This window comes from Alnus glutinosa, chromosome 10, assembly GCF_958979055.1.
Source record: "Alnus glutinosa chromosome 10, dhAlnGlut1.1, whole genome shotgun sequence".
NCBI classification, from domain to species: Eukaryota; Viridiplantae; Streptophyta; class Magnoliopsida; order Fagales; family Betulaceae; genus Alnus; species Alnus glutinosa.
The window spans coordinates 11,403,470-11,427,248 of NC_084895.1; the positions used below are offsets into that span (position 1 = coordinate 11,403,470).

Genomic DNA, 23,779 nt, shown 5'->3' on the forward strand with positions numbered 1-23,779 from the left:
AATGGACACCTTCGGCCATGGCAGCGTTTAACACGCTTAAGCAGGCAATGCTTACTCCCTCAATGCTCCGCCTACCTGATTTCAACCAAACATTTGAGTGAGACCCCAGCGGTTCAGGTCTCGGTGTTGTTCTGATGCCGACAAGGAAGCCAATAGCCTTCCTCAGCAAGGCCTTAAAGGGTCGTGCTCTACTCCTCTCAACTTAAGAGAAGGAGCTCCTCTCCTTGGTGATAGCAGTTCAACATTGGCTTCCTTATTTATTGGGTCACACCTTCACTGTCAAAATGGATCATTAGACTTTGAAATTTCTGCTTAAGCAGAAAATTGAGACTCCTTCCCAACAATGCTGGCTGTCTAAATTGTTCCGTTACAATTTTGTGATCGGGTATAAACTGAGCAGCGACAACCGCGTAGTGGATGCTTTATCCCGGCTCTTGGAGCCCAGTTCTCATTAGGAGGAGGCCTCCATTTCCCTCATCTCTTTTCCAACCCTTGCTTGGGTCTCGAACTTGAAGTCCCTTGCAGACCCCGTAGACGACGACATTATTACAATCTTTTCAACAGGGTGACTCTGGTCCTAAAGGTTTTTCCTTGCAGCAAGGGATTATCATCTGCAAAGGCCGTTTATGGCTTGTGAAACATTCTCCATTCCAACACTAGGTTTTGGAATTCATTCACTCCAAGCCTTTAGCAGGGCATTCGGGGTACCACAATACTGTTCACCAGGCTAAAGCCAACTTCTATTGGCCCGGAATGCGCAAGGATGTCAAGCAATTCGTCAGGGAATGCCTATTTGCTAGGAGAACAAGCACGAAACTGTTTCCTCCCTAGCTTACTCCAACCCTTGCCAATCCCTACTCGGGTTTGGTTAGACATCTCAATGGATTTTATTGAGGGTCTGCCCCTTTTGTGAGGTTTCTCAGTTATTTTCGTGGTGGTTGTTAGGCTCAAGATGTATGGCCACTTCATCCATCCCTTTGGCTCATCCGTTATTCTCTGCCTCTAAGGTTGCTCAAGTGTTCATGGCAAATATCCTTAAGCTACACGGCATGCCTACTACGATCGTCTCTAATCGGTACCCAATTTTTACAGTTCTTTCTATAAAGAGCTCTTTAAGCTTCAGGGAATTTCCCTCGCCTTTAGTTCGGCTTATCACTCACAATCAGATGGTCAGACTGAAGCCCTCAACAAATGCCTGGAGACCTACTTACGTTGCTATGCCGGCACTAAGCCTAAATCTTGGAACCTATGGCTACTTTTGGCAGAATGGTGGTACAATACCATCCACCACTTTGCGACGGGTTGTACTCCATTTGAAGCCCTCTATGATTACCTTCTTCCTACCTTTTATCATATGTTCCAGGCACGTCTGCCAATCTGGCAGTAGACTTCCAGTTGAGGGATGGTGCCACTATCATTTCTTTACTCAAGGAGCATTTGCAGGTTGCCCAGAATCGAATGAAGACCCAGGCAGATAAACACCGCATTGAGCGTGTCTTTATGGAAAGGGATTGGGTTTACCTGAGGCTGCAGCCGTACCGCCATAAGTCCTTGGCCTTGTGCAAGAATTTGAAACTCTCTTCGAGATTTTATGGCCCTTTTTCAAGTTTTGCTCCGCATTAGATCGGTGGCATACAAGCATGACCTACCTCCAACCACTCGCCTTCATCCGGTCTTCCACGTCTCTTGTTTGAAGAAGAAATTAGGGCATGAGGTTTTAATTCATTGGAAAGGGGCTTCTTCGGAGAATGACTCGTGGGAGCTACTTTGGACATTGCAATCCCAGTTTTCGCACCTTGTGGGCAAGGTGCACTGATGGGGGAGGCCCTGTTATGGGTCTGCCATGGTGATGCCATCTCAAGCCACGACCAGAGAGTGGGGAAGATGACATGGAGCGTAGAAAGTGAGTCAACAGCAGTGACTCAACTGAAGGGTGATTTTCAGAAGTTCTAGAAGATTGTTTGGTTATTTGTTCATTTACCATTTTATCCCTAGATTCTATTTCTATTTCTTGTTATTTGGTAGCCATTTAAAGGAGAGAGAAAGGATGCTATTATGTTGGATATATTCCAACAAAAGCGCCTATATATGCAATACTGTAGTAGAAGGAAAGGCATAATTGAATATTAAATTGTAAGTGTTACCTTGAAAGTTTGGGCATCTCCAAGAGCTCTATCTTATTTCCAGTAAAATCGTTTGTAGTTTCCCTTCCTTTTCCTTGCAATCTGTCTGTATTTCAATTTTTCAGTGCCAACTCATCCATTAGGCAAGTTAGGCGATCGCCTAAGGCCCCCAAAGACAAGTTTGTTTAAAAATATTTTTTAAAAAAACTTAATCATAATCTGAAACGGTTTTTTTTTTTCCCAATAAAGCCCCAAAGACTTTAAAAAGGAAGAAGAAAAAAAGCATAATCATAAGCTGAAACGGTTTTTTTCAATGGAATAAAGCCTAAGAACCCCCTCAACTCCACACTTCAAACTCCCAAGAGACCCCCGTTGCTCCATCTCCCTCCTCACTCTCTTGTCTCTCCTGAAGCTTGCGCCCTCTCTCTCCTCCTCCGTCAATCTCCATCGCGACCTCCTCGGCGTTCCACACGCCTCTCCCTTCCGCCAGTACACGCGCCTCACCATATGTGCTGATGGCCCCTCTCAGGCCCAGGCCCTCAACTACGGGAACCCTATTTTGAAGACCTACAACTTATTCCCTGTTTAGCCCTTGAACCAAACCGTCTTCGATTAGGCCTGTGAGAAATTGGAGGTTTGTTTATGTTCTATTTGGTTACCGAGAGAGTTGAGGAAAATGTAGCATTTTCGACTAATTTACCATTTGAATTACAATTTTTCTGTTGAATGATGGTTTTATTGATTTTTTTGTGGATATCGTAGGTAGATATAATCACGATTGATTTCTTAGAGAAGTTGCGTTTCCGATTGAAGCTGCCTTTGGTCAAAGCTGCTATTGAGGTTTGTTCTGTAATGATTTTCCTTTCTTTCTTTCGTTCTTTCTTGGTTAGGGTTTCTGGCCTTTATAGACATTTTGTTACAAGGAATGTTGGAATGGTGACTGATATCTGGTCTTTCGATGCACAACAAAGAGTTTATTTCATTCCTTCACTGCCAGACCAAAACATTTTCCGGTCATGGCGACGTGGTAGCTTTAGATTGGTTCCTTTACCTGTGACCTGCAAGACAACAAAGGCCCACTGAGGGTTGGCCGGTAGAGCCTCGTCCGACACCCAAATCAATTGGGAGAGTGAGACAAAGGAGGAGCATATTGTGTTAGATGACTATCCCTTACTTCTTAAGTGTTATGCTTATATATATTGCCTCTTCTCATTTGCTGAGATGTACAGTAGAAGTCTCACAATTGTATAATGTAAACAGTGATCAATTATGATGTTCTGGCACCTGATGAGATGTGTAGACATTAGGTGTGAGGCTCTGTGCTGACACCTGATATGATTCCTGATCTAATTTAGCCAACCAATAAATGCTGAAGATCCTAGTAAATGCTGAGGATCTTAGTCATGTCTGACCTATGTGCATCCTGTGGGTATAATCCGAGCATTGTACGATCCATGCATAATTCGGACTGTGTACTCCAAGGGTGTAGTCGTACAGTCCAAGCAAACATCTGAGGGCCTCCTCAGGGCCCAACTAGTATAGGGGATAATAATTCCCCAACAACAAGGAAGGTTGGAATGGTGATTGATATCTGGTCTTTCGATGCGCAGCGGGGAGTTTATTTCGTTCCTTCACTACCAGACCGAAACGTTATCTGGCATAAATATAGAAATTTTTGAAGTTTATTTGTTAGATTTATTTTGTGATTTTTTTTTTTTTTTGATAAAGTTTATTTTACTCATTTGAAGCAACTTTTTGTGGTAGTTAAAGTTAAAGTGGTTGCTTTCAAAATCAATAAAAAATACTATGTATTTAAAGAGTTTGTTAAGGAAGCTTTTTAAAAGTGATAGATAAAATAATTAAAGTAAATTATTTAGTTAAAATTTTTTAAAAAAATTGGAGTATAATACAAAAATTAAAATAATTATATTATTTAATATTTAAATATAAAAAAATTTCGTTTGAAATTCTTACTTATCCTCAAAATATATCGAGCCGGGTTAACCCACCACAGTGTCTCCTACTCACACGCACGGAGATGCAGATTCAGCAGACTCCGCCTGTTCGTGCGCTTCCTAAAGTCAAAAACGCTCTTGCCTCTCCGCCACTGTCCTCAGCCCAAACCCGTAATTATGGTGCCAGAATAAGGGCAATTTCTGTGAACGAACTTCCCCCCAATGCCTTTCGCCGGAAGAGAGAACCCAAATGGAGAGGCGGGTTCAGCTTGGGGGTAGACTTGGGAATGTCCCGCACTGGCCTCGCCCTCAGCAAAGGCTTCAACATCCGTCCTCTCAGTGTAATTATCCTCCAATCCATGCCTCAATTTCAAGGCCTGGTAACATTAACGGACAAATTTGAAATCTTTGTAGGTTTTGGAGTTGCGTGGAGAAAAGCTTGAGATTCAGCTTCTTGAGATTGCACAGCAAGAGGTAAATGTCATGCTTCTCATTTCAAGTGTGTGTGTGGAAAATGATGATTTTAGAGAAAGTGTAGGAGGCTGATGAGTTTATAGTCGGGCTCCCCAAGTCATGCGATGGGAAGGAGACGCCTCAGTCAAATAAAGTTCGTAGTGTTGCTGGAAGACTTGCTGTTCGAGCTGCTGAGAGGTATACACACACTTATTTAATGGGTACTTATTTACATGCTGCCCATTAGGGTGACAATTTGTATTCGCATATCGGGTTCGGGTATGTTAAGATATGAATATAATACTATATGAGTCAATCATAACTCGACCTATTTAATTAAATCGGTAAGACCCTCAACCTTAATCTACTAATTTTGTGTTGGTAGGTCGTGTAAAAAATTGTTTGGCCTAGTATTTTGTGGTGGGTTCTAAGTCATGTCGAGACATGAGTATTGGACTATATAGTTGACCCTAACCCAACCGATTTAATTAAATGGTTCAGATCCTCCAACCCTAACCCGCTAATTTTGTGTTGAGTTCTTGTTTGATTCATGAGTCGTGTAAAACATTACGAGCCCTCTTCTGTGCAGCCTAATGTTTTGTAATTAATATGTAATAAAACTGTATGATAATAAGGATGAACAATACCCAAATCAAAATCTGCGTAGTTGTGCTAATGTTTTGTAATTTTTATGTAATAAAACTGTTGGAGAATGAGGATGAGCAATGCCCAGATCAAAATTTACGTAGCTTGGTTACTATAGGTTGTTCTAAATGAATCTGAAAGTGGCATACGCCTTCGTTTATTGTCATGTGGGTTTTTAAGATCGTGCTAATAAGTTGCTGGTTTTCGAGTTCTACTTTATAATCGGAAAAGTTAATTGTGTATGACACGAAGTATGACTCTCTGCATTATATATTATGCCTTATCTGGTAATTTATTGATGTCTTTCATATCAGAAACTAGAGTTATGATAGATTATTGACCTATTTCTGTGGTTTCTTTTTTCTGATTTACGATACTGTAATAGGGACTAGTGAGGTGGACTGCTTGCATGCAAATGTTGCTGGATAAGCAGATTAGTGTCTACATATTCCTTTTGTTAGAGATGTATCACTTTCTTTCAATTTTTCAATCGCTCCCTTGTTGCCTCTAGATGTGGATTGCTGATTTCAAATTTAATTTTCAGGGGTTGGAGAGTATACCTCCAAGATGAACACGGGACAACAGCAGAAGCGGTAGATCGCATGATTGGCATGTAAGATTTTCTCAAAGCAGTTTTTTGTTTTTTTTTTTTTATTCGGTATTTCTTTCAGTCGCTAGAAAATGGTTATTAATAATTGCGGTTTCTTTTCAAGCAGCAAACTGCCTCATCATTTATATGGTGTTTGGAGTTGCTTGGCATTGGGATCAGTTTTTATTTTTCTTCATGTCATCTGAACAATTGAATTTGTGAGTGTGATGTAGAAGCATAACCACAATGAACGAAATGAAATAGATGTGAGGTCATACTTTGTGAAAGACCATGGAATCATTAAAATGATATATAATTCACTGCATCTCTCATTACTTATCAAAAAAAAAAAAAAAAAAAAAAAAAAAAAAAAAAATTCACTGCATCTCTTTTCATCTAATGTGAAAGACAATGGATTAATTCATTTTTTTGGACCCCAGATAGCATATAATTCTTTGTTGAAACGATTTGAATTTTCAGGCGGTAATTTTCCTTGATGTTATATTATATCTCCCATCATCTGTCTTTACATTTTAAAGTTAGCATAAGTAAGTTGGTAGGTATAAGGGTTTTTTTCCTTTCTCTGCAGTGGTTAGGGAATTCTCGATATGGTTGTTGGTGGTTGGAGACAATTATGAGTGCATGGGACTGCGTGTGACTGTCGTCGGTTCATCGGTGAATGGATACAGGATTTTCTTGTGGGAGAAAAGGTCCTAACATCCTCTGATTGGTTTGCAATGGCAAGGAAGTCAAGGAGGGGTTGTGGTAGGGGGAAGGCTATAAAGTTAGTGGTAGAGGAAGAGAGATCTGAGGATCTTTCTGATAATTTTGAGGAGTTGGACATGATGGAGGAGGATGTTAATGAAGAGGAGGAGAAGGTGGATGAGGAAGAGATGGCGTTCTGTATTCGATCTGTGATTCAGGGTCAGCCAGAGGCTTCAAGTAGTAGGAGTCAAGAAAGGAATAATAGTGCAAGGGAGCTCCCAGTTGCAAAGAAATGCGAGGAATAGAAGGTTGAGAAGAAGATTGGAGAGAAACAGCCAGAGTTTTCGCAATTTTGTTCCTCCAAAACAAGATTGGTGTGGATTATTCAAAAAAGAAAAATCTATGGGTTCTCTGAGGTATTTCATGCCGGAAATTATTGATGGCAAGATAATGGTTGAACCACCTATTGAAGCTATTGAAAAAGGGATTGCAAATGGTTGCCGAGTCTTGTTGGTCAATTTATGGAAAAGCCTCTTCCATTCTTCTTGGTTAAGAAGACAATTGATTTGTTGTGGAGACAGTATGGCAAGGTGGATGTCTTTCTGATGGAGAATAGTATGTACATTTTCCGTTTTGCTGATGAACATACTAGGGATGAAGTTCTAGAATCTAAGTTGTGGCATATAGCAAACAAGCCGTTGATCCTTTGTCGTTGGGAACCAGGGATGCAGCTGTTAAAGCTCTCTTTGAAATCAGTTCCGATTTGGATCAAGTTGAATCACATTCTGATGGAATTCTGGAATTCCACATGTTTGAGTTACATTGCCAGTGGAATTGGTAAGCCTTTGTATGTCGATTCTATTACTGAAGAGTAGGTTAGGTTGGGGTTTATACTGATTCTAAATTTCCTAGTGAAGTTATTGTTAGGGTGTGGATGGTAAAAACTGTAATGCTTTTGGACATGCGGTGTATGTTTGTTTGAAGGTAGAGAAGGTGGAGAAAGAGATATGGATTCCAAAGGGAGTTGTGGCTTGGGGTGAGCAGTTGAAGATTAATGAGGAAAAAAAGCAAGTTGAGACAGTTCCTTTGAAGAAGGTGGATATTGTTAATACGGTATCTAAGTCTTGTTCTGTTTCTAAGAAGGTTAAGGATGGTAATTTTTCTAATCATTTGAGGCTAAGGCTAATGTGGAAAAAAAAAGACTTCAAAAAGATTGATCTCGGTGTAAAGAAGGTTGTGAATATAGAAGTATCGAAGGTTGTGGAAGTTGATAAAACAGCGCAGAAGCCGAGTATGGGTAGCAAGCAGCAACATGGTTTGGAGGAAAAAAGCTGGGCCAATATGCTTTTGAAGATTAATAAGAAAATTGAGTTTGGAGGAGGTTAGATTCATAATAGCGGATGTAAAATTCGAACTATCCAACGAATACTCAGGGAGGCTTTTAGTGAGGAACATAGAAAGTTGAAACTGTTAAAGGATATAGGTAAAGCAATAGTAAGGGAGGTTGGGGAGCATCAGGGTAGGGGTTTTTCTCCAACTTTGGTGCAGATGGGGGATTGATATGGAGATTTTGGTTTAGTCTGTGTGTAGGTGCTGTTTTGTTCTTGGTTGTGTAGTTTGCAAAGTAGTTGTTGCTTGGCTTTGAAGCCTGTTCTTTAGCCTTGCTGTTTTCCAGTTGTTTGCTTAAAAAAAGGATGTGTGGTTTGTTGGTTATAAAAGTTCTCTTATGAACTGTTTGAGAATTTTGTGTTTAAAAAATTGCGATTTCAAAATGTAGAAAACTGTTTTTTCAAATCGCAGGCAATGAGGTGCTTTTTTAAAAACGCAGAATTTTAAAGGTTAACCTGCGATTTTAAATGTCATACTGCAATTTTGCCAAACGCTTAACTGCATTTTTAAAAATCACTTTTTCAAATCACACATTTTAAAATCGCTATTTTAAAATGTCATTTTTTAAAATTGAAAACCCAAACGAACCCTTATTAAAAAAAAAAAAAAAAAAAAAAAAAGTGAAAGAAATTCCTTAATGTTTTAAGGACAAGTATGCTTCGTTTAGTTTTAGGTATACAGGTAGAAGTAGAAGTTTGATATTTTATAATAGCTGCCTATGTTGCAGCTGTTGTCAGATTCTATATACTTATTTTCTTTGTTTTTGTTTTGCACTTGATGGAAAATACTTCTTCTAATATCAAGCAGATACTAGTTGATATGCCTTAGTTATATGGATCGTTGTAAATTTTGAATTATTATTACTCAAATGTCAATGGCATAGGACGTAATTGAATGACATCAAACAAAGATAGTGAAAATGCCATTACTAAAGGAATCTGTTTACACTGGGATGCATAACTCAACCACAACTCTTTTCAGGGGCATCAACAGGTCTACTCGGCAAAGGAGAATAGATGCCTATGCTGCCATGGTATGCAACAACATATATATATATATATATATATATATATATATATATATATTTGTGCTCTTTTGCTTTTGTTTTAATCTTTTCATGCAAAGTAATACCACTGAGTGCACATCTGCTTGTGAGAGAGCCGTCACGGAACTGAACTTTCCCCATTCTGCTTTTTCTGGCTGCAGATGGTACTGGAGAGATATTTTTCCATGGCTGGCCATGGAACTGAGCTTGTACTGCCCAAGAATTTGGATTTACAAGAAAAACTTATAACGGGTCCGCCAAAAGACGTTGACTTCTTTCCGGAAGAATTTGAGAGATAAGGATTCACAGGTAATTATCTGTTGAAATTGCTAGCAATTTAGATGGTTCCGGCAAACAATCTTCCATTTATGGCATCCTCAATCACACAATAGTGCTGGCTCAATTGCCAAAGGTTGTTTCTTTTTCAATTGTAATGATTGCTGGACTGCTCAAAAAAAAAAAAAAAAAAAGAGGAAAAAACATTTGTTCTTGAGCACATCCATCAATTACTCACTACTTTGTTTTGGTACTATCCATCATGATGCCTACTTCAAATCCATTTGTATTAGTTTCGCACATGAAAGCTGGATGTATGGATGTTACATATTTGATCCCGATGCCCCTAGACTTTGCAGTAACTTGTGTATTTGAACCTGATGGGGGCTTCAGACTCTTTGTCTGTGTAGGATATCTCATTGTTAGTCTACTCGGTTTCCTTAAAAATTGGTCTATATCTGAGTTTTTAGGGGTTCACTTGTTCTCGATGGTTTTATCCATCATAATGCACCGCGACTTTCATTGGCTGCATTCACAAGTGAGTTCAACATTTCTGGTTTCCTTTTAGAACTTAGAGGTTTTCATTGTCTGTTTAGCTTGGATTTTTCAGTTGTTAAGCTTGTATTTATTTTTTCGTTTCGTGTATTTGTTGCTATTATTTGTAATTTCTTTTGAATGTAATTATTTATTTATTATTTTTTAAAAAAAGCGTATTTAACCCAATTTTAAAACAATAGGGACCATTTTTTTAGTATAAAGGTCTTAACTTCTGTTATACAGACCACCCCCCCCCCCCCCCCCCCCCCCCCCCCCCACCCTGCTAAAAAGGCTGCAAAAAGGAGTAGCTTTATATGTGAATTTTTTTTTTTTTTTTTTTTTTTTATTATTATTTTTTTATCTTCACCCGGTTCGTATTTGTTCAGCTTTTATCTAGTCTCGGTCTTTGAATCCCAACAAGATTACAGGTGCCTTGATCAAACATTCTTCGGTGTTCATATTCACCTTTAGAAACAGTTGTATGCTTAATGATGCTTAGAATAACGAGGATGTTTTGGAACTGTTTCCACCTTTTTGTTGATGATCTGGTTATTTTCTCTCCGGCTACTTCTAGCGAAGCAGTAATTATCAAGACTTGTTTGGATAAATATAGTAGCTGGTCCGGATAGACAATCAATATCCATAAATCTAATATTTTGTTCAGCAAAAATACAGCCCCTGCTACCATATTAGCCATCCAGTCTATTCTCCCCTACGATCATACTCCTGCCACTGCCAAACATTTGGGACTCCCTCTTCAGATTGGTAAATCCAAAGCAGCGGCTTTCTCTGACATTCTAGAAAAAGTTCAAGGGAAAATTGAAGGATAACGCTCTAAAACTTTGTCTCAGGCTGGTAAAACAATCTTGGTTAAAGTTTTTGTTTTTGCCATTTCTTCTTATACTATGAGTTCTTTCCTGCTCCTTGATGGATGTTGTCACAACTTGGATAAAGCTTTCAAAAACTTTTGGTGTGGTTTTTGTAAGGATAAATCTCGTAATTTATCTCTTAAATCTTGGCGATCTTTGTGCTTGCCAAAAGATCAAGGTGGTTTGGGTTTTTGGCTCATGAAAGATGTTAACTTCTCCCTTATTTCCAAGCTTGGATGGAAACTTCTCACTAATCATAATAGCACTTGGATCTCCATTTTTCAACAAAAATATATCAAATATGGTAATTTCTTATATTTCTCTCTTACTTCATGATCTTGGATTTGGAATGGTATTAAAGCTACTGTTCCTCTCATTTCTAAAGGTGCTTGTTTTTTGCCCTATAAATATTCTAGTTTACCCATTTGGACCTTTCCCTGGATTCCCACTTTGCTAAACTTCAATCTTGTTTCTCGTTTACCTTATTTTATTACTTCCTATCCTTTGGCTATCTCTGATCTTATCTACCCCTCCACTTCCAATTGGAACTCCACTCTCCTGTTTTTTCTTTTCCATCCCCTCATTGTTTACGAAATTCTGAAAATTACCATTCGTCCCCATAATGACTTTATTTTATGGACCCCTTCAACCACGGGAGCTTTTTTCACAAAATCTACCCACCATCTCCTCACTTCTTCCCTACCCTCTACCCCCTCTCCTCTCCCCAAGTCTCATTGAAAAGCTTTATGGATATTAAATCTCAATCATTGTTTAAAATTATTTTTATGGAAAATAGTTTGGAATATTATTTCGACTAAATTTCGTATTTCGCAAACTATAACTTCCACATACTAGGATACCTCTTGTTCCCTTTGTTCTTCTCCAATAGACTCCCTTCTCCATCTGTTTTTTTCTTGTCCTATAACTTAGGTGGTTTGGCGTCAATCTTTTTGGGCCATGGATATTCTTGCTTTGCCTATTTATAATATTACAGATTTGCTTCTTCTTATCCTAAATCCAGCAACTATTGGTATTTCTCAAACAAATTCTCATATGTTTCAAATATTTGCTGCGGTGGCTTGTGATCAACTGTGGTTTTCAAGGAATAAAGCTCATCATGACAATCTTTGTGCCAAATGCCCTTGTTATTTCAGCTAATATCAACAAAATTGTTTTGGAACATCACTCAGCTTGGTCCACTTCTTTGATCAGGAACCCTGAGGTTTGGAAGAAACCTAGTTCCCCTTTCTACAAGATCAATTATGACACAGCTATTCGTCTCTCTTTTTTAGCCCAAGCAGCGGTCATCCGAAATTTCTCTGGAGCAATTATCAAATGTAGTTTTATTATCAAATCTCCTAACATTACTCTTTTTGGTGAAGCCAGAGCGGCCTTATTAGCTGTTCAGTTGGTTCTTTCTCTACAGATTAATTCTTTTATTTTATGAGGGGATTTTCTTACAATTACATTGGCGCTTCAAAATCCAGCTATCAATCACGACTGGCATATTGCTTCTACCATCTCGCACATCCACTCCATCATTCCTCCCACAACTAGCTGATCAGCGAGTTATGTTAACCAAAGTACAAACTTCTGTGCTCATCATGTAGTAAACTGGGCCGCAACTAGACTTCACTCTGTCAGCATTTCCATTTTTTCTGTTCTTTCAATATCATCTCCTATATGTTTTGGAAGGGCATCCTCTTCTTTTTTAGTTTCTTAGTCTGTTGCTCTTTCTGTTATGTACTTGCACACATGCACACTTAAAAAAAAAAAAAAAAAAAAAAAAAAAACACTTATTTTTCTCATTTCTATTTTTTTTTTTTTTTTTTTTAAAAAAAAAAAAACCAAGTATTACCCAAACATCAATTAAATGTCTTTATTTTTATTCTTCTTGGTATCCGTAATTTTTTTTTAAAAAAAAATATAAAACAAAACAAAAAAATTGGACACTCAAAAATTCCTTAATGATATGAGATTTCAATGTCAAGGGAATATTTTAATGATTTTTATGTAGCTAAAAGAATGTGAAATTCATTGTGGTGAATCAGAGAATATAATAATAAATTTGTTAAAAATAGTATAAAAAAGACAGTAGATTAAAATATGGGAATACACATCCATTTCAAACTACCATTCAATTATCAATGTGTCTCATAAATTACCAATTGTGTCAATGTCTACCCTCAAACTATCAAAAAATGTCAATGTCCCCCAAGACTAACAAAAAGACAAAAATGACCTTAATCTTTTTTAGTAAGACAAACATGTCCTTATGAATTCAAAAAAAATCTAAAATCTAAAAATAAAATAAAAAAAATATTTTTAAAAAACAAATTAAAAGAAAAAAAATTAAAGAAATTAAAAAAAATAACAAAAAAGAGAACGATTATTTTTTTTAAAAAAAAAACTGAAAATTATAAATCTTAGTTTTTATTTTTTATTTGTACAACTTTTTGTTATTTTATAATTTTTTTTATAATTTTAATAATTTTATGAAATGTATTTTTGTCATTAAAAAAATATTAACTTTTTATGATAATTTGATGGAGAACTTGACAATTAAACATTTGTTTAAAAGGATATCTCTACTTTTTCTTTTTTAATAGTTATTTTAACTATTACTAAACGTGCAACTACTTTAGTGCGCTCGTGGACCACATTGGCTTATATTTAAAGACAACATGGGTCCAACCGTCATGAGGTTTCTTTTCTTTTATTTTTTTGAAAGGGTATTAAAAATGGCTTCTTAACACAATTCATTATACTGCACACGCAAAATAAAGTAAAGTTTATCCAAACTAATCCTTAATTACATTTTTCAAAAAAATAAAAAATAAAAAAAATACAATTATTATAACATAACTCTACGGTCTACCTTATCGAAACAATCATATTGAATGATTACGTCCCACACAGCCCTTAATTAATTGGCTTATTGATTTTCCTGCTAATTCTTGAATTTGCAATATTAAAGTATTGAGAGTCTACTCACATAAATATATATACATTGGGAGTCAAAGCTCTCATATCTCCCCTCAATTCCTCTTCACCTAACATTCACCTACCATTTTTGACTGCTTCGATTGAAACCCATTAATTTCTTCTCTCTTCCATTTTTTCTCTTCTTCTTCTTGTAATTTTCAGGATCCGTATGTCATCGCAGAGTTTCTGGTGTCATCCTCCTCTTCAAGAGACATTTTTGTTTTGGAGTGCTTTTAAATCAGATCAAACCCAACAGGAAAAAACGCCTTTAAAAGCTTCATCACACACTTCGTCGGTCTACTAAACCTCCGACAGCCTACATGCAGTAAGTGTTCAACTGCTCCAACCGACAAATCGATTTTCGAAAAAGAGGTAATAAACATTTCTGATTTGTTCTATCCCTGTTTTTCTTGATTGCCCGCTTGAAAAAGCTATTTTATTTCTAAGAAAAACTATCTAGCTAGTATGTTCTAGTGAAGTGAAATCATCTGATATAAAAAGTTTTTCTGCAGCAAAACCGATAGTCAAAGCCTCCAACCATATATTCAAGTTATTCAACAACCATGGCGTCCGCATCTCTAGCTTTTCCTTCCCTGCAACCAAAATATCAATCACCCAGAAGATTATCAAAGCCCTCCACGCGTCGGATCATAGTCCGTCCGATCTCTGCGTCGGTGTCTGAAACGCCATCTGTGTCGGCCCAGCCGTCGGTGGCGCCGCCTGAACCCACCAAGCTCCCGATCCGAAAAATCCCCGGAAACTATGGCATACCTTTTATCGGTCCAATCAACGATCGGCTTGACTACTTCTATAAGCAAGGCCGTGAAGAGTTCTTCAAATCACGCATCCAAAAGTACCAGTCAACGGTGTTCAGAGCCAACATGCCACCTGGTCCTTTCATAGCCTTCGACCCACGGGTGGTGGTTTTACTCGACGGCAAGAGCTTTCCCGTGCTCTTCGACGTCACGAAGGTCGAAAAGAAAAACCTTTTCACGGGGACTTACATGCCATCCACGGAGCTCACCGGGGGTTATCGTGTCCTTTCGTATCTCGACCCGTCGGAGCCGAGTCACGGCAAGCTCAAGCGCCTCTTGTTCTTCCTCCTCAAGTCCCGTCGCGACCACGTCATACCGGAGTTCCATTCCAGCTACACGAAGCTCTTCGAGGGCCTCGAGAACGAGCTCGCAACCAAAGGCAAAGCCGCTTTCGGAGACGCCAGTGATCAAGCCGCTTTTAACTTCCTGGCTTGTGCACTCTACGGCGCGAACCCGGCTGAGACCAAGCTGGGGCTCGACGGGCCAAGCCTGGTCAAAAAATGGGTCCTCTTCCAGCTGGCCCCTCTGTTCACTCTCGGCCTCCCTGTGGTTCTCGAGGAGCTCCTCATCCACACCTTCCGTCTCCCTTCATTTCTGGTCAAAGCCGATTACCAGAGGCTCTACGACTTCTTCTACGAGTGCTCTGGGTTCGTCCTAGATGAGGCCGAGAGATTAGGCGTCTCCAGAGACGAAGCTTGCCACAACCTGCTGTTTGCCACTTGCTTCAACTCCTTCGGAGGCATGAAGTTCTTCTTCCCCAATATGATCAAGCTCATCGGCCGAGCTGGGGTCAAGCTCCACACGCAGCTGGCGCAGGAGATCCGATCGGTCATCAGATCCAACGGCGGAAAAGTCACGATGGCCGCCGTGGAACAGATGCCTTTGATGAAGTCCGTCGTGTACGAATCGCTCCGGATAGAACCGCCGGTAGCACTCCAATACGGGAGAGCCAAGCAAGACCTCATCATCGAGAGCCACGACGCGGCTTTCAAAGTCAAGGAAGGCGAACTGATATTTGGGTATCAACCATTCGCCACCAAGGACCCCAAGATATTCGACAGAGCCGAAGAGTTCGTGCCGGATCGGTTCGTCGGAGAGGGTGAGAGATTGCTCAACCACGTGCTATGGTCCAATGGGCCTGAGACCGAGACTCCAACAGTCGGGAACAAACAGTGTGCTGGTAAGGACTTCGTGGTCTTGGTGTCGAGGCTTCTTGTCGTGGAATTGTTCCTCCGATACGACTCCTTCGAGATCGAGATCGGTACGTCGGCGTTGGGGGCCTCCATTTCCCTAACATCTCTCAAAAGAGCCACCTTCTGATCATTGCGACCAACTTTCCTGTAACTTGTTTTTCTTTCCTCATATCTGTGTACTTTTCTTTTTACTTTTATCCATCCAGAGTTTTTTCAACATACTACATGTCGTATTTGGATCTTGTAGTTGTAGAAGATGTTTTTTTTGTTGGACCCTCTTTGGTTTTTTCCTTTTTAAGGAATTATTGGTTAGTTGTATTTTTCCATACAGAAATCGAAAGGATCCAATTCTAGGAAACTCTAATGTACGTACGGTTCTAAGGTAACGAATTTAACTGACTATTCCGGCTGGGGAGAACAGGGGCCTTTGGACATCCCCTGGACTTGAACCAGAGATCATCATCGAAATGAATAGAAAAAAACGAAGAGATATTTAATTCTATCTCTGTTCGTTCCGTTTGAAGAAAGGAAGTATTCCAAAAAATCGATCTTTCTTTTAGCTGTCGGATACGAGATGAGCAAGTGATTGTCTTTTTTTATTTTATTCTTTTTTACAAGATAAGTTATTTTCTTTTTCTTTTCTTTTTGGTGACAAGAATTTTTCTTGATGCTGATTCTTGTATGTTTCTTGTAAATTTTTTGTTATTTTTTTTTTTTTTAAAAAAATTATTTATAGCATTTGTAGGACTCTCAATGATACACATATAAGTCCTACAGATTCAATAATTAATTTTAAAAAGAGATGTAAATGTCTCGTAGCCTTATTGCATAGAATGTGTATGTAATTATTAGATTCATTGCCAATATATATAGTTAACCAGCTTAATACTAGTATAATTTGTGCACGTAATGGTATTTCCAATTCTTTTGCTTTCATTTAAAAGCTTATTATGATTATTGTCATGGATAGGGGGATATGAATTTTTCTTTTTTAATTTAAAGTTTGTTAAATTTTTTTTTTTTTTTTTTTTTTTTACTAAATTGTTAAATTGTTGTGCCTAATGTCACATGCATTTTTTTTTTTAAAGGTATTACATGTTTTAAAGGGATAAATGTAAAATTAGTCTGTGTAATTTGCTTAAATTACAAATTGATTCATAGTGAATTCAAAAATTTCTGAAATATGTTAAAAAAAAAACAAATTAGTTTCTAGAGTCAAATTGCTCCTTTCCGTATCGTATTGTGTGTGTGTATATATATATAAGGTTAAATATATTTTAGCCCCTCAAACTACTACCATTTCTCCAAATGGCCCTTCAAACTACCAATTCTTAGATTTTTGGCCCCCCTAACTACAATTTTCTTACTTTTTGGCCTCATCCGTCTATTTATACCGTCAATTCTAACAGAAATTGGCCAAAAATCTGAAAATACCCTTCTCTTAACTGTGGGAATTTCAAAGTGTTGGAGGGGTATTTTCGGATTTCTATTTAGAATTAACGGCATAAATGGAGCTAGACATCTTAATTTTTTTTTTTTTTTTTTAAAAGCTGGTTCCCAAATGATGTGTTACGACTTCATATGATCTATCATTTTGAAAAATGTATCACAATTTTATGAGATTGTGACACATCATTTAAGAATCAACTTTTGAAAAAAATATTTAGAATATATATTGTGATTTTTTTTTTTTTTTTGAACAGTAAACTTCACCTTCATTACTTGATAAAAGTCCCAAAAGGGATTACACAAGATTACAAGAAACCAAAAGGTCTACATAAATACAACATAAGGTGTTAACACCGCCCTGAAGGCAGAAACACAGGCCGAAGGCCATGGCAGTGAGTAGAAATAAAGAATCTTTACCCACAAAGTCAGGGAAAACCCCGACTTAAAGGAGCTATCAATTACAACAGTCTAATATTATATGAACGTACAAATTGGACCTCACAATACAATGAAGCACAACCCAACTAAAGATAAGAGGCCTGGTCTAGCATAAAGCCACCTAAAAGCCCATACAATATTAGCCCATTGCAAAGATACACTGTGAAAAGACAAAGAATATACAATCCAAAACAAAAAACTCCATTGCCATCGCTGGAAAGGGCCAGTCACTGCCTGAGTCGGCGCGTGCTACACACGCGCCATATCCCGAGACTCCAGCAACACCCAACCACCACGGACCACCACCAAACAGCCACAAGGAAGGTCGGAGGAGTGAAGCACAGTCCTCACGCGCCAAACCAGGAACCAAGTTCCCAGTGCGTGCAGGCCACGCGCCGGTCAGGGAATAACGACGCGACCTCCGTTTGTGATAATCGGATCGGAAGACGACGGCGGAAGCGGCTGTGGAGCGCGTGACAGGATAACACCGGTGGAAACGCACAGATCTGGCACTCAAAATAAAACAGAAAAAACACAGCCAGAGAAAACGAAAACCACCGAGGACTCAAGAAAACAACCAGAACCAAACCAACAACACACAGGAAATTTCATGCCGGAAAACAGAAAAGAAAAACCAAAAGAAAGCAGAAAAAAAAAAAAAAAAAAAAAAAAAAAAAAAAAAAAAACTTCCCAACCCCGAAGAGTCGAAAGAACAACAACACCACCGAAACCAAGTTCGGGGGAACTAAACTCCCTACCCTAATGGTAGGGAGAAAAATCAACTCCACTGGTGAAGCCAGGGAGGGACAAAAACCTCCAAAGCAAGAGCTTAAAGGACAAAGACCGGGAGGAAGGAGGCGAAAAGTTTCCCTCTCCCGACAAACACGACTCTAACAGTAGCTCTCTCTCTCTATAAAGTTAAGAGCTTCTCTCTCTTTATTAAAGAATATATATTGTGAATTGATTTGTGGAGAATGTTGGAAGCTTTTAGCCCCACAACGACGACCGAGGATAAAATAAAAACACGTGACAGACAACAAAATAAAATATTAGTAAAGAATGAATCATGACTCGGTGGCAAGTTTTATGGCGGAATAAATAATCATGAGATGGCAGACTGGCAGTAACAGTCCCTTCGTGCACTCGTGTAAAGGTAGAATCCTCCCCCATGCGCACCCAAATTTACCCAATATAAAATCTAACGATTTGAGGTACGAAGTTCCAGCACGTGCTGAATGAAAAAAAGGGTCGGTGATGGGACCCAGAGTGGAGCAAATCAAAGTGTGGTTACTTTCATTCATGATCTAAAAGAGTGGGACAATGATGTGGCATAATCGACCGTAGTAAAAAGAAATTATTTTCATCTTATCTTCTCTTCTCTTCTCTTCTCTTCTCATGTCCCTTTCTTTCTTTATACGTATATATTATTAGTGGGGAAGGACCCCTCTTTGCTCCCTTTTTTTTTTCGACGATAGTGACTATGTTTGTTAACGTTTTTTTGGAGGAATTTTTTTTTTTTTTTTTTTAAATGTGAAATTAATTTTAAATACTTTTAAGAGTATTTTGTGTTTTAGTTTGTTAATATTTATGTTTTGAAAACAGAAAATAAAATAGGAAAAAAAAATTAAACATATAAAGCAGGTTTTTCTTCAAAATAAGTACTTCAGCATTATCACATTGCATAACACATTAGTACCAACACTAATTCTAAATTCCTCACTTAACTCTTGAATTGCTCAAGAACTAGATCATTGGAAAACCTATAAAATTTATAATAATATCAACCCATAAGATTATCTTAGGGTTAGATTAGACTCGACCTTCAAAGATTGACTCCAAATCTAGATAAACTTGAATTTTTGGATTACCTCAAGCCAATCGGTGAAAATGTAGATATTATTTCGTGGATCACGTTTCTGGAGTCAGATTGGAGATTGTAAGCTTCAATCTACTAGGATCTAATGTTTTGGGGTCAAAACTTTAAGAAAATGGGAGAAAATGGCATGAGAGAGGAAGAGTGGGCGAGAAAATGAGCTGAAATCTCGCTCAACCAATTTCAATAGAGGCTTGTCCAGACACATAAGTGACATGTCCGAACATGTGCACGAGTTGTCACATATACGAACTTTCTGTAAAGCCAGTCCGGATACGAGTTTGATCCGTTCGGACACGCGTGAGAGCTGGAACTCATTGACTAACCCGTCCGGACACAGTCGTCTGGACACGCTTCTTGGTCCGTCTAGACGCGTTGTACATAAACTTCTCTCTGGATGTTTCTAAGTGTTTTTCCTCTATTTTTTCTAATTTTTCACTTAATTAGTCTAATTCATGTTTTTAATGCCTAATTAATTTTTTGGACATTACACTCACAATGGCTGCCAAGAATTATTTATGGCCGCCATGAACTTTTGATAGCCTCATGTTGGGCTCCAATAACTTTTGGCATCTATAGTGGCCTCCAAGAAAATCCAGTAGCTCCACTGTGGCTGTCATGAACTTCTAATGACCCGCAATAGTTGTTATGAACTTTTAGGGGCCTTGCAGTGGCCTCCAAAAACTTTTGGCGGCCTCAGGTTGTAATAAGGAACGTTTGGCAGCCCATGATGGCCGCAAGGAATGTCCACTGACCTTGTGGTGACTGCTCAATCTATCTAGCGGCCCTATGCTCATCGCACAAAATGTTTGGTGACCTCGCCGTGGCCACTTGTTATGTCCAGTGGCCTTGTGGTGGACCCTAGGATTGTCTAGCGCAGACACGACGACGGCAACCTTCTTCATGGAGTGTAATTATAATAATTTTTCTCTATATTTATTTATTTTTAATCTTATTTTCAGAAACACTATTCAGTTTTTTTATTTTAAAAAACATTTCTCTAAATTTTATAAAACGAATTTATACTCTGCTGTTAAATTTTTTTGTTTCCAGTAGTTTTTGTTTTGTCTATTTTCAAAAAAATATAAAAAAAAAAATTAACAAACAAATCAAACAAAAATACACTTCTAAAACCCAAAATCAATTTTCATCTTTTGTAATATCAGTACACTTTTTTTTAAATGAAAAGCAAAAATATCTCCAAAGCACATTAATAAATAGAGCTCTTTCTTTGTCAACCTCACCCACTGCACTTTTTTCAAAGTGTCCTATATCAAATTATCTTTCAATTTTTTTAAACTTCACCAAACGACCCAAAGACTAAGATCCCTTACGATTGGGAATCCCATCCAATTCTCTCTATCAGCTATAATTGGGTAGAAGGATGTGAAGAAAGCCCATTGCCAAGAGTCCTGTCCCACATGAAGCTGCAATTCCACTACCCCTCCTGTTTGATTGGATTAAATATTGTTTAGTGGTACCTTATTTGTTTGAGATATAATTTTTGTCACTTTAAGACGCAATTTTTATTTATTTTTTATGATTTTTGTTGGAAAAATGGTTGTAATAGACATTTGGAGGGCCAAGCCTCTTGTCACTCGTACAATTGGGCTAAACAATTGACCCACTACAACATAATGGACTACTGTGGCCGAATTGATTACTGAAATAACCCACAACCAGATAGCCAACAACCCACTAACTAGAAAATATTAGAATACCAACCGATCAACAAATAAACAAACTAAATTTTTGAAGTTTTTGAAGGGTTACTTGAACTTGATTTTGCACAGATTTTTTTTCTGCCTACATGTAATGAACAGTTGTTCAGAATATTATTGAATATTCTTATGAAATGCAAATTATATCTACCCAATTTTATGACTTGATATACAAAACATTAAAAAAAAATGATGATAAAATATATGTTAATTCAAAAAATATCATAAAATAGATAATTTTCAATAAAATGAAATAGCAGAAAAGAAACATGCAATATGTTGTCAACCACAATTTTTTTTTTTTTTTAATAGTACAGTAACACTTTTATAACTCAATCAGAGAAATGGAGCGGATTGGTCTAACAAAACAATATCACAGATACATTTAAGAATTTATTCCATCCAAACTTGATCTATAAACTGTCTAACAGTAGCCTAAGCTAAGCCATAGGCTGCATTATTAGCGATTCTAGTAACATGATGAATCTGCCAATTAAAAAGAGAATTTAACTTGATATGAGTGTCATCCACTAGTTGACCAAATCTACTCTAGTTGTATACATTAGAACTCACAGCTTTAACCACTTGGAGCGCATCACTTTCTAAAATAATATTATGTAGACCTAATTCTTTGTAGAAGAAAGAGACATGTAAAGCTTTTGTGGCTATCAATTCTAAGTGTCCTAATCTTGTCATACTCTTGGCTCTATGCACATATCCCTCATGACCCCGCACCACAATACAAATTCCCAGACGCCCATTGAACTTCTCTATAGCGGCATCCCAATTTACCTGATCAAATAACTTGGGTTGAATTCCATTTATGTTCGCTGTTGGTGGTACAATCTTTGGCAACTTTGCTTTTTTGTACTCCTCAGCGGATGTAATCACATCCCTTAGCAATAGAGTTCAGATGAAGGAATTCACACCATAGACCACTGTATTTTTTCGGAACCAAATCTTCCTTGCTATCCCCACAAACAACACAAATTCATCCCTATCACATTTCTATCATAATCTCAACCAATTGTAAGAAATCAGATCCGCTAACAAGTACTTTTCTGAAACTTTATCCCGCTCACCCCCCAAACATCTAGACATCCATTGCTGATAGTCTCTTCTCAAGCTATGCTTCCAAAATTGTGACTCCAAGATAGTACTTCGCCATTATAATTTTTGAAGCGATATTGTCTGTATTTTGCATCAAACACCAACATTGCTTAGCCAAAAGTGTTTTATATCGAAACAAATGAGATCCTTGAAGCCCATACCTCCACATACTTTTGAAACTTCCAATTTTTTCTAACTCATCCAATGTACTTTAGATCCATTATCTCTTTATGCCCCCACCAGAATCTTTGCATCATAGAATAGATGTCCTTACACAGAGCTTTTGGTAATAAGAATACACTCATTCTGTATGTTGAAATTGCTTGGATCATTGCCTTCAACAACAATTTACTTCCCCGCTAGAGATAAAAATTTCAGCTTCTAGGCTTGCAGATGTTTCCACATCCTATCCTTTATGCTTTTAAAATCTCAAGTTCTTGACATTTTGACGAGGTCCGACAGACCCAAATACTTATCGAATATTTGTGTAACCGGAATACCTGAAAGCTTTAAAATTTTCTCAACCACAAGTAATTGATGAGGATCAATATATATATATATATATATATATATATATATATTGGGGAATCTATAGAATTGATCATAAACTAAGATATATTTTACTTCAAAGGGTAATAAGATTTTGTGTAAAATAGGTTTATCCGTAAGATTTAAATCATTGCCCAAAGAAATCAATAGTGGACCGTTTAAAAAACTGATAAGATGATAGATATTCATTTATTTAAATGAATATTGCCATGGAATCATGGATCCTTGTCCCATCCAAGAGATCTACTATTTTTCAATCTCTCATTCATCTACTTTTAAATCAATTGTTGAGTTTGTATAGGACCTAACTAGTTACTTGAGCATACCACCTTTAGCATTTAAGGTCTGCCCAGCTCACTACCAAAAAAAAAAAAAAAAAAAAAAAAAACATTATTTAGTGCTGTTTGGGTTAGTGTCGCTTGTATAAAACGACACTAAATAGCGTCGAAATTAAAAAATTTGAATTTAATTAGTGCCATTTGAACAGTAGACGACGTTAAATTTAGTGTTGTTTACTGTTCAAACAACACTAAAATCCTTCTTTCTCAAAAAAAAAAAAAAACACTAAAATCCTTCATATTTTTTAGTGTGCGAGTCTCGATTTGTTAATAAATAATATATTATATATCTTTCAAAAAAACTACCATATATAAATATATGTAAGCATAAATTAAGTAACAAATAAAGCCCATCAATAAGCACTCAAGTACTGCTTGGGGATTTTGTTGTATATTTTTTATTTTTGTTGCTGACTTTGGAAATGCACAGACTCAGTTGGAGAGACCCGTATCCTGCTCTACTTTTCATTTTCAATTCTTTGTGTTTCTTAATTACGCTATGTATCAAAGGCTGGCCTGTTTTACCTGGGTGGAAGTAATGTAATATTGTTGGCTCTTTGTGACTAAATCTTCTATCCAAACCTTAGCATAGACAGAAATGAACATGGCCAGCAGTAGAAGTCATTCTGTTTACACGTTCACAGTCCAACAAGAAGTAATTGGCGAGAAGAGGTAGTATTTCTTGCATCAGTTCAAGATTTGTAATGATTTAATTTTGAAAA

At 37.6% G+C, this 23,779-nt stretch overlaps 2 protein-coding genes across 4 annotated transcripts; both read left to right on the forward strand.

Moving 5' to 3' along the window:
• Nucleotides 1-2,573: 2,573 nt before the first annotated feature.
• On the forward strand, nt 2,574-9,718 carry LOC133880326 (uncharacterized). 3 transcript variants are annotated; one of them, XM_062319275.1, is made up of 9 exons: nt 2,574-2,757; nt 2,886-2,962; nt 4,116-4,419; nt 4,493-4,552; nt 4,617-4,729; nt 5,721-5,789; nt 8,841-8,892; nt 9,066-9,213; nt 9,651-9,718. In XM_062319275.1, exons 3-8 carry the CDS (start codon nt 4,162-4,164, stop codon nt 9,201-9,203), a joined length of 690 nt encoding a protein of 229 aa, XP_062175259.1. In that variant the 5' UTR covers nt 2,574-2,757; nt 2,886-2,962; nt 4,116-4,161; the 3' UTR covers nt 9,204-9,213; nt 9,651-9,718. The 3 variants fall into 3 exon arrangements, with proteins under 3 accessions (XP_062175259.1, XP_062175260.1, XP_062175258.1); XM_062319276.1 differs by having other exon boundaries at nt 4,650-4,729; nt 9,066-9,718; XM_062319274.1 differs by having other exon boundaries at nt 2,575-2,757; nt 9,066-9,718.
• A 3,938-nt stretch (nt 9,719-13,656) lies between these two features.
• LOC133879651 (allene oxide synthase 1, chloroplastic-like) lies at nt 13,657-15,937 on the forward strand. The gene is made up of 2 exons (XM_062318299.1): nt 13,657-13,943; nt 14,084-15,937. Exon 2 carries the CDS (start codon nt 14,135-14,137, stop codon nt 15,704-15,706), a length of 1,572 nt encoding a protein of 523 aa, XP_062174283.1. The 5' UTR covers nt 13,657-13,943; nt 14,084-14,134; the 3' UTR covers nt 15,707-15,937.
• The last annotated feature ends 7,842 nt before the right edge of the window (nt 15,938-23,779 follow it).